Raw genomic sequence first — 11,453 nt, forward strand, 5'->3', positions numbered from 1 at the left:
AATATCAGGTGAAAAAATGTTAGCACTGTAGCAATAAAAGTCCTGCAATGAACATTATTTCTTCAAGGATCTTACGAGCTCCAGATGGACGATATCAAAGCGTCGAGCACTCCAGCAACATGCTAACTCCAAACATTACCCTCCAAACTGCATGTTTCTTACAGACGAGATCACGAGCGTTGATCTCCGATCCAAGGGTGGTACGCGCCCAACAGCAGGAGGGAGGATGATACCGAGCTCCTCTTCTTCCTCCGAGGCTCCAATCCCTCTTCTTCCCTCCGGCTCCCTTCCACCGTTCTTCCTTCCCGTCTCCGGCAATTCGAGGATAGTTTTCGCGTGGGTGGGACCAAGAGATCAGCCGTCAGGTGAGTCGGGAGGAGCGGTTGCACGGGGAGAGAGGAGATGATCACGCGAGCGAAGCTCGCGGAGCAGCTGCGGGAACACCAGATCCGGTCGGCCCAGTCCTACTCCGCCGCGCTCGCCGTCTTCTCGCCCAACCCCCACATCGCCTCCAGGTCAGGCTCCCATCAACCTTGCTGACGTCCGATTTCCGATTCGGTGCGCTTGACTGTTAACGTGACGCGTAGGAAGTAGGGATCGGCCAGATTCGCGCGGTGTAGACTGCGCCTTATCTTTAATCTTGTGCAGACATGACCTTGTGGATTTTGTCTGATCTGTATGGGCCTTGGTTGCATAGCTTTTGCCTCTGTTTGTTCCGGATAGGAGCCAGCAGGAAGGGGCAGGGATGCACGAGATGGGTATGAGACGAGATGGGTATGAGTAGTTAGAGGTTTACTTCAAGAAAACAAATCAATCTGTGGCCTCATTGGTGAGACAGAAGATGTTTACTTACAGGCATAACATCTTGCAAAATGTAACTTTACAAATATAAACTGCACCTTTGAAGAACAGAATTCTTGAGAAGTGTTGGCGTAGAACTTCTTTTTTCCCTGAGTATTAATCTTTTTGTCATGTTATAAATTGCTAGCTGGAAGCACGATACGGGGGTATAAGTTAAGACATGGGTTACTGTTTGTGCAAAGAGAATAGCTTAGCTACTGTGCTTGGTCGGCATTTGGGTGGAGCATATGGGTTTGTTTTTTAGTGCGACTCCGACCAACTTAAACACTGTTAAACCATGAACATTTGTCTGATGGCTTCTTCAGTCGCTGAAGAAATGAATTCTTGAACCTAATAGGAGTTAGTACAAAATGAATATTTGTTTGAGCAAAAAAAAAGGGGAAGAAAATGGATGCCAGCATCACAACATTATTAAACTTGTGAGCAGAACTTTTTCAGACTTGCTTTTGCCCAAATTCTTTTTTTTTAGATCAAAGGAAGAATTGTATTAAATCAGAGCTGAGTACATCATCATGTCACACACAACACTCTCGAAGCAAATAAAATTACATTTAAGAACAATCAAGTACTGCTTTTCATTTTCATTGTACTCACGCGTCATGCAACTCCAAATCTCAATCTCAAACCTGTATAAAGATTCATATAGAAGGCCACACAGGCATACGCTCAGCAAGCAGGCTGAGAACAAGCACCCAAAAAGCGACGACCAACATCCCTGTAGGCTGGACCGAGCAAAATCTTCTTCTTCCTTTTTGCGTCTTTCTTCTTCCTCTTTCTGCCACCGATGAAGAAGAGAGACTGATCCCAATCTACCAACCCAAGACTGATCAACATCAGCTCAATGGGCAGAATTATTCTCACAAGCCTTTCATCGTGGTTGGATCTAACCACGACGAAATGGAGAAGGGGATGGAGAAAATTATTCCACGACGGCAGCATCATCCCCGCCTCGATATCGCCATCCGGAAACCTAATTGTCCATGTCGTCATGCCAAGGAAGTTGCCGACGCCGTAGTTGCCGCCATCATCTTCATTGGAGTTGCCATGGACAGACAAAATCCACCCTACCTCCTCACTGTTGCTGGAAAAGAGGAGTCCAATACCACGAACTGCGGCATGGAAAAACCTAAACCCTAAAACTGGACTCGATCTACTAAAACCTATTAGAGAGATGGATCCCCACTCCCTCTAGCCTCCGGCGAGATGCCGGAGGTGGGATTGCGGTGGTGGAGGTGGAGGGCCGGCGGTGGGATTGCGGTGCCGCCTGTGTCACCCTTCGGGACGACGCGGGGGCGATCCTTTTTTTCTGGTGCTGCGACGTGCTTTTGGCCAGATTCTTGTTGAGCCAGCTGACATTGATTCAGGTAAATAGGTATAGCCCCAAGGCTAGTTGAGTTTGAGCCAGCCAACTGCATTGCCTGACCCTAGCTCCTGAGTCCTGACTTTAGCCTGATCCAAGCCTGTCAATCTCAAGTCAAGGGTTCAATTTGCTCAGATCTAACTTGTGCTACTTCTTCACTTACATGCAAAGATTCAGAAATTGCCTAGTATGTTGATAATCTTGTATAGGGTTGGCACTTGGCATTAATAATTCATATCATTTTGAAGTAAATGTAACAGAAATTTTCTAAGATAACATAGGACCCATGTCAGAAACTTGAATCAACATTTAAAGGGAATTGTTGTACTCCAGAACTTCTCTGTTCCTGCAACTTGACAGACAGATTGACACCTTGCTTTTGGGTGCCTTTCCCTTTCCATCCATGCAAATACATGCAAAATATTGACCAACATGGATGAGGAATTATGGTACTATAAGCTATGTCAAGTCTGTTCATCATCTGGATGGATAAAAGTGGCCTTGATGCCACGTGAAGTTGTCGTGGTTGAATGCAAAAACACCAGTCGCATTTGCATGGCTCCCAGTGAGCACTCTTAGGGTGAGATGGAAAGTGGGAGAGTTCCTCACTTCTCCACATCTAGTCAATTAACACACTTTGTATGCTCCCATGGTAGATTCTAATGCTATTTCTACTGTCAAGAGTGCCGACAGAACTACAGGAGCATCATTCTTCATGCTGACAGAAAGGAAATGTAACTCAGCACGAAAGTATGACATGAAGAAAGACTAAGTATTCCTGTTAGTAGACATTTCCTATACATACAAACAAAAACCTAAATGCTCTAGTGAAGTAGTGGCTGGCAAGTACAGAGTCATCTAAGAATTATTATTAAACTGTAAGAGCAAAGCTAGGGCAATGTCCCTCTCCCCCAAGTCGAGTTCTTTTAGTAAACAAGTAGTGCTTAATCGATTTTTGATCGTGTATTTTTAACTTGCCTGAAAAGTTTTGATATTTTCAATTGAACTTTGAAACAATGGCATGCCCTGTATTATTGGAAAAGATTTGGCTCACTCTTGGATATCTCCAAACAATGGAAGGAACAAATTCGTGGCAGTGGGTCTTACAAGTTACAACAATATAATATAAAACTACAGCATAAAATAATCAAGGTATACTGGAACAGGTGCCAGGGCTTAATTCAGTGGAAGTACTAGATAAAACATGTGTTCAGCTTCAGAGGAAGGGAGATTTGCAGGTGGACTGTAGCTGAACAAACAGTAGGGCATGGTCCTGGACCTCTCCGGCTTAGCGGTTCTGTAGTACCAAGATACGCGTTTCACCTGAGGAGGCAGGATGGTAGAAAGGAGTGACCAGGTGAATCAATCTATTGCTTAGTTTTCAAAATGATGTGTGCAGCCAACTCCTAAACATATCTCTAAACTGATCGCCTAATTGAATTCCAAGCGAACAAACTGAAATCCAGTCTTAACCGAGACTAACAACTTAAATAACTAGGTTGTAGCAGCTGCGCCCCACTGAACGGATGGCACCTTCTTTCTCCCTAGGTACTGGAGCCCCGCATGACAATTATGTTCTTGATTATGCACAGAAAGTCATCTGTCTATATCATGCTATCCCACCCTTCATTTCTGAATTCTGAACATGTAGGGTGGCAAGGCAGGCAAATCTACTTCTCATTCCGGCATGTCTAGTTTCTCAATGTGTCATAAATAACTTCTGCGCTGATTTGCACATTAATTTGATACTGTAAATCCATGTAGCCACTAGAGTTAGCTTATTTTATTGACAACGAATGTCTTCATTTTCATTAATAAAAGAATATCATCAGCTTCCCCATCCCGAACCTAATTGGTTTTGGCTGCTTCTGAAATAATATCTGAACTTACTCATATTCATCAGCCTCCTGATGCCAGCAGTTTTCTCATGTGCTAATGGAATGTGACAATCATGAAAAGGATTCATTATGTGTCAAGCCATTATTGCAGCGAATGTAGTATAGTTGCAAATGAGCTAATGTATTGCAAACTTCGTAAATTCCAACTGATGGATGGTGTGGCGGCTATTTATGTTGCTTATGTTAATCCTGTCTGTACCTAAGCTGTGAAGCCAGTGCAATTGCTCTTGCATTTAGTCAGCTTTTTATTAGTTATATACTCAAAACTCTTTTTATCTTTTTGTTTCGCAGGAGGGATCTCAAGGTTGCTCTCATCTATGCGGTTTTGTTTAGTTTTCTCATGGTGTGCTGCTATGTTGCCCTTTACTTGAAATGGTTCAAACTTTCAGCCATGTTTGTAATTTTCGGGATTCTTCTCCCAGTGAGTCTCAAAATCTCTAGGCATAGAAGGCTCAAGAGGAAAAGAGAAAGAAGATTACTGTTACCTCTGTCCATGTGAATACGTTGCCACATCATGTAACATTTCAGTAAAGTTGCTCAACTACAGATAGGAAATTTCCGGCAGATTAACTCAATTCACAGCCCCAGGTTACACTTTCCAGAATGTTGTATGTATCACCTGCTTTGCTGTTCTGCGCATGCCTACATATGTGCCGACACTTGAGTTTTCGCCTTTTTCTTCTTTTTTTAAAAGTTAGCCCTTTGAAAGGTAATGCCTATTGTTGGAGTTTGTGACGGCAAATCTTGGACAAATCTCGTAGCTTGTTTACCAGTGCATTTGATGGTGGCTGCAATCATGGACAATTGTGGCGTCAGGTGGAATCAGTTCTTGTTCAGTGTACTCGGTGAGCTGCTTTGCCAGTTCTAGCCTCCCAGTGTGTGAATACTGATTACTGAATATGGTGTCGAATGCACAAAGGTCATGCTGGTTTACGTTATTGTAGATTTCGTTTTGCAGGACTAAAGCATATGAAGTCCCAAAAACATGAGACTCTGTATGCTTTGAAAGTCTCCAGTGCGCCTGATGTCTTCTTCCAGTTTTATTGAGCGCTGTCGGCCTAACATCCACTGTTGTGCGTCCCTGCAACCGCAATCTTTTCCCGACACTATTTCTGCTGTCTATCCTGCTTGCCGGTCGCTTCTGTTGTGTGTCTCGACTCTCTCGAGCCCGGAGGACCTGGTAAAGGCAGCAAACCCAGGATAACAGATAATGGTAAAGGCAGCAACCCCAGGATAACTTATTACAATAGCTGCTCAGGCCAGCAAACAGTTCAGCTCAGACGCACTGTTGCTGCTCACGTAGCCGTGCCCGCCGACCGCGAGGATAAGAGATCTTTATCACTGGTTCGGCACAGCGGCACTGACGCTATCTGCCTTGTAAACCGTAACCCCAAGGACGCGGTCGGAGTGACGTGATGCAACATAGGATTGGGTTATCCGCAACAGCAACACTCTCGCGGCGACGTTCCACGGCCGGACGAGTCGGTTCCCTTCCCAACCTCTCCTGCCGCTCGATCACCGACTGGCCGCTCAGCTGCTGGCCGGGGCACGAAGAACCAAGGTGTGTGGCCGTGTGGGTGGCCTTGTGGGCGAACGCGGGCCGCGCGGGATTCCACCCCGTGCACCATCATCCCACGGTCCAGGCGCGGCCGCGGAACGGCAGCCCACGCCCCACAAGGCCACAACCCGGGCTGAGCGCACGAAACCATTTGTTGGTGACGTCGCCTCCTCAGGCAGGGGCGCAGGGCACTTGGCTGCAAACGCTGGCACGCTGCCGCATCCGTCTGCGGCCGACGGCAGGATCGACCAGGGCTGCTGCACCGCACGGCACGCCTGTGCCTGTGGCGCTGTGCGTGCGCCCACCAAGTTGGGGGCTCACGGCCATCATCCCCCTGCCCCGCCGCGAATCTATCATGGCTCGCCGGACGTTGATCTGCACTGCTCGTCCGGCAGCTTTTTGACCCATCCGCTGTACGCCGCTGATACCCGAGAGCGCCCTTCCTTCCCCAGTGGCATATTCCATTTCTTACCAGAAGTGTTAAGTGCGTGGTTTTGACACCGCATACCAGCAATCGCATCCCCTGCCGTCCTCGCAGTCGCCGCAGAAGATAGCACGGGCGCACGGCACCGCACAGCCATTCGTTCCGCTGCGTGCCCTTATCAGAGTTGCAGAACCCAGCTAGGCTCGGCTCGCTGGGGACGACGACGAGCACGACCGAAATATCTGAGCTACTACTCCTACTTACTCAATTCCCGCACGTGCACGCATAGGCCCCGGCTCGGTGGTTGCGTATTTGACCTGCACCCTCGTGTGCACTACCGCACTCGCCGGCCACGGCCTGGTCCGGCCGGCATAGATAGCCTACCACCCAACCCAAGCATGTACCGGAGCCTACTCATTGTGTACGCACCACGGGGTTCTCTAGTTTAAGCAGCGGCTTTGCACTTGCACGCTCCATTCGCCACGCTTTTCCGCCACTACGCCGAGGCAACTTTGGACCCTGCTGCCGGCTGTCGCGGTGTCCAAGTTGGGCAACGCGTCCACTACTACTCTCGCCCTCTGCCCAAGAGGTGGGCCGCAAAGCCTCCGCCTCTCCCATCATCTTCTTTTCTCGCAGCGAAAAGGCCTGGCCCCTCGCGCTGCCACATCCGTTTCAGCGTCGCACGGGCGCATGAGCCCGCCAATGTTTTAGTAGGTTGGTTACCAGCAGATCCCAGATTCCCAGTTCGTGTTCGTTTCTTCCATACACTCCACTGTGCCATTGACCACCAAATTAGTCGTCTTGGCATCATCTGCCCAACGAGGAGCACCACCACCACCAGCCTTTTCACGATAAAATTGTTTCTCCCATCCAGCGCCCCCAAGTCCCCCAACGTACGTGTCCGTCGCTGTCCGTCCGAAGAGCCCCCCTCCCTTCGCGTGTTCGTTCGTCCGAAAGCTACTGCTGCTGGGTACCACGGGCCGGCATGGTGTAGGAGGAGTATCTCCCGCGGATTAGACCAGTCTTAGTGGAGTGTCCTGAGAGATTTTATGAATATTAAATTTTATACCACATAAGCAGTTTTGTTGACTTGGTAGTTTAATTATGAAGAGAGAGAAGAGAGGAGTTTCATGGATGAAACTCACTCGGTATAGTTACCAAGTCCATGAAACTTGTATCGAGGATATTATAGTTTCATCACATGACACGTATGATCATTAATTTCATGCAAAAATTAAATGTTGCAGGCTGTTTATAAAATTGTGCAATGAAACTGTACACGGAGAGTGAGAGTTCCATTCCATCCAAAAGATGACATGACTATCTTAATAATAATGTGATGAAACAATGCTCTAAGACTGACATGAGCGGAAAAAAAACGAGAGCCCGTTAAATCGTGCCGCACGAGCGAGTGCCCAATGGGGACGACGCCTCGGGACCGAGCGAGCCCTTGACAGGTGCCCGCGGCGAATGATGGCCCGTCCTTTTGGTGGCGAGCTCGCTCTCGCCGTCGGCGACGCAACAATTCCGCACGCTTCAGGAGCACTATCTAGCTGCTAACCCATCCATGGACGGCCTTTTCGTCGTCTAAACCTAGCTGGGTCACATCCTGCGCGGACGATGCAATAAACTAAGTAACCGAATGGCGAGGTCATCGAGTTGCCCGTTGATCCTGGCCGCCATTTGTCTCTCCAGCAGTCGACACATCTTCGTGCACTCGGGTATATATATAGTTGCGTTTTTAGGTAAAAGGCTATAGCCAGGGAGCAAAGTTGGAGATCGAGTGCTGGCCTCCTTTTTCCTTCCGTCGATGCGCCCGGCCGGCGTCATCTTTTCGTTCATGCACATACATTCATGGTGTCGAGAGACATCAGGACATCTTTCCCGGCCTCTGCCGCTGTTCTATTCGCTTCGTTCCGGCTTTTTTTATTCTGCCTGTTCATGTATAGTTGGAAAGAACAGGGTTGCCGACATTAATGTTGTCCAGTAAGATCATATCAGATCAACGTTAAATCAGACATAATCAGGCACTGTGATATATTGTTTGCACTTTGCTGAAAAGCAGGTCAGACTGAACAGAACAGGCTGAAGAACTCATCTTCGAGCTAGGGGGACAAGAAAACAGTTCAGTATTTGCTGAAACCTTTTCCTGATACTACGAGCTATAGCTAGACAATCTCCGACCTTTGTAGCCCTTGCCTTTATTTTTTTTCCTTGAATTTTTACGGGATAGGAGGGAGATAAGTATTGTTGCAAGGGCCAAAGGACGACCGCAGGGCACTCATGGGTGTTTGGTCTTGGTCATAAGAAATGATGCAAAAGGTGTGTAATCCATATCCACGAAACGGCACGGCGTGCCTCCTTTTTCCAGTCAAAGGCTTTCGTTTCGTCGGCCATCCCTACGCATGGCACTGTGTGCGACCTGCTTTTCTCGATGTCCATGCACATTTTTTGTGCAATAGTACAAGCACTGGAATCATGCTGCCACAAGTCATGTATGGACTATGGCTGCATATATAACAAGTAAAAGGGGGAGGGAGATGTGGAAAAGAGAAGGACAACGGTGCAGGCGCGGAAGGGCCGTCACTGTGCCCGGATCAAACTTTTGGATCTGCAATTTAGTAATGATCAGAGACCGGATCAGAGATTATTGATTTCTGTAGATATTAGAGTTGTCATCTTTTGCGGACAAGCAGCCATGAATTTGCACATTTGTGGAGAAAATGACGAGCCTTGTAGTAATAATTGCGTGGAACAGTACGCTTCTATCAATCCAGGTAACCAAAGCAAGGACAAAAAGCGCGACAACAAAGTTGTACCATCCCGCACCTGCTTGGACAGAATTAGTACAACCAGTACGATTTCATCTCAAAAGAAGAATTGGTACAATTAACATGGACCTTGTGGTAGTTGAATTTAAGGAACCAGCTGCCATGCGACCTCAGCTAGCTAGCGCGTTTTGCATTCATAATTATTAGTCGTTGACCGGCTTGCTTTCATCAGGATATGCACCATGAATGTGTCGTCGTCATGCACGCTCAATGGCAGAATGGCGGACATGGATTTTTCTCATATAAATGTGACCACATGGTTTGACCATTTGAATCGTCCATCTTGAAATCAATGGTGAGATGAATCATGGATGAGTGAGAGAATCATAGGTAGGTGAGAAATTCAAGGTTGGATGTATATCTTAGGAGAGGAATGAACGGCTGAAATAACTCATGCAGCCACAAGTACACGTGGAATTTATTTTACCAGAAGGGCTACCTCCTTCCAATCTCATCATCTCAAGCTCCATCGACCGAAACCTCGTGGAAACTTTCGTGCACAAGTATAAATTCTAAATAAAATTTTAAGCGCGTGTGAACAAGAGGAAAAAATGAACGTAAAGGATGGATCATGATCAGTTCAGGTCCACGATCGCCTTCCAATGGAACAGTCAGCAGTGTCAGAGAACAAAACTGACGGCAGGACGACCCGGCACAGCCCGCACCTGTAGACGGATGGGGAAAGGCCGCGCCCCCCAAGCTCCCAACGGTTGCCAGCGTCCCCAGCCGCGGCGGAAGAGCAGGCGCCATCGCTCAATCACGCGTACGGGATCATCAGGCGATCCAGCAGCAGTGACTAGCGAGCCCGTCATCAGCCGTGCTGTACCACCAGGACGGAGCCCGCTACGCAACGCGTCCATTGTGCGTGCATGCACCCAGATCAATCCAATCCGGAGCGATCACGCAAGGAAGGCAGGCTCCCCGGTGCAGTGTCCGGTCTTAATTGTCGACGGAGCTCGGTCACCCGAGATGAGATGGGCGCACCGGCCGACCCCACTTCGCCGCGGCGAGAGAGGACAGGGAGGAGGCCCCAGCCCCAATGATACGCAGGACCGGTAGCTCTCGGCTCATGAATAGCGCGCGAGAGGAGTGTGGTGTGTGGCGGCCCGACCGGCCCCTCGCGTACGGCCGGCCAGCTAAGCCAGAGGCCCCTGCCCCCCTGCCATGCCTCCGCCCGCCTCCGCGAGATCTGCGGCCCGATACCCTGACCTGGCCCTGGAGAGTGGAAAGCGACGTCGCGAGCCGTACGGCATCCCGTAGTCTGACCTGATTGATATCCGCGGGGCAGGGGGAGACGGTCAGACGGAGGAGGCTGGCGCGTCGCTCTCGCCTCGCGCATCGCGTCGGGGTCGCCGCCCCTGTTCATTTCGCTGGCACGGCGTGCGCGCGTCCGGCCGGGCTGGCTGGACCCCGCCCGATCCCCCCGCGCGGCGGGGAAAGGAAAGAAGAGATCGATACGCGCGCGACGCCGGCGTCCGAGCCCCCGACCTCACGTGCGTCACCGGGTGCGTGCGCGCGTGACGGCGACGGCGAGAGCGACACGGATATGGGGAGCCATGCGACCGACGCATAGCGGCAACATAAACTACTGCTCCCCACGGCCACCTCCCCGGCCGCAGCTTGCGTCGGCCGAGGAGGCCGCGTCAGCCATCGTCGTCCATCCATCGGTGGGTCACCGCCGTTCCGTTCCATCCGCCCTGACACCTCTCGGGGTAGAATCAGTTCGTCAGGTCGCGGCTGGAGCAGTAATGGTAGGCAACGCTGGCTGGCTGCTACACCAGAGGATACGCGCATGGGCGAGGAACTAGCATGGAATTTTCCCTCGTGTGCTGCTGACTTCAACCTGATCATTGAGCCGAATCTAATCGGAACAACTGTACCACACCACGATACAGTACAGTGTCTGCCTCCTCTGCACCTGCATGCATCCGAGCTGTTCACACAAACGCATTCTAGTTCCGCTGGATGGGCGGCTGCCGCGTGCAGAGGAGCAGCGATCGCGTGGAAAAAGTTGTGCGCATGAGAGATGACCATCACGGCCGATGGGCGATGGGCTATGCTGCCACAGACCACAGTACTCGTTCGCAGGAGTTGTATATTGTTGACCTGTGCCGGTCAGGGGATGCCTGAACTAATCCTGCTATGCTGCAAGATCCGCGAACGCTCTGACTGTTAGAATGTACTGTAAGTGTACATGTGCTCGGCATATGGAAAATCTGGTTCGCGGGCTTTGCCCCGTTTGCTGACCACGACTGCTTTCGTAGCACGGATGGTAGGGAGAGGAAGAAAAGTTGAGGTACCACCGTACCAGGAGTCCAGGATTCCCCTGCAGTTAGTGCTGTGTTGGCAGGGGAAGGACCGCAGGAACGTCTTTTAATGAAACCCCTTCAAATTTGGAGACTCCACCCTTCCTTAAAATGGCCTTTTGGGATATTCAAATTTCAAAAGACAATGTTGACTTTGCCAAATGAAAGATTGGAAAGAATTTTCACCATTTCGACTCCTCAAGTCTTAGGGGATG

The 11,453-nt window shown here is 49.6% G+C and overlaps 1 protein-coding gene across 1 annotated transcript; it reads left to right on the top strand.

Annotated features, from left to right (window-relative positions):
• Positions 1–144: 144 nt before the first annotated feature.
• LOC117840885 (uncharacterized) lies at positions 145–4,764 on the top strand. The gene is made up of 2 exons (XM_034721422.2): positions 145–515; positions 4,411–4,764. Exons 1-2 carry the CDS (start codon positions 403–405, stop codon positions 4,616–4,618), a joined length of 321 nt encoding a protein of 106 aa, XP_034577313.1. The 5' UTR covers positions 145–402; the 3' UTR covers positions 4,619–4,764.
• Positions 4,765–11,453: the final 6,689 nt, after the last annotated feature.

The sequence above is a fragment of the Setaria viridis genome, chromosome 9 (genome assembly GCF_005286985.2).
Source record: "Setaria viridis chromosome 9, Setaria_viridis_v4.0, whole genome shotgun sequence".
Classification (NCBI taxonomy): Eukaryota; Viridiplantae; Streptophyta; class Magnoliopsida; order Poales; family Poaceae; genus Setaria; species Setaria viridis.

Excerpts from the sequence above, each read along its gene's own strand:
- LOC117840885 (XM_034721422.2), top strand. The coding sequence starts at position 403 with ATGATCACGCGAGCGAAGCTCGCGGAGCAGCTGCGGGAACACCAGATC. Across the intron at positions 516-4,410 it reads AACCCCCACATCGCCTCCAG|GAGGGATCTCAAGGTTGCTC; the intron begins GTCAGGCTCCCA and ends TTTGTTTCGCAG.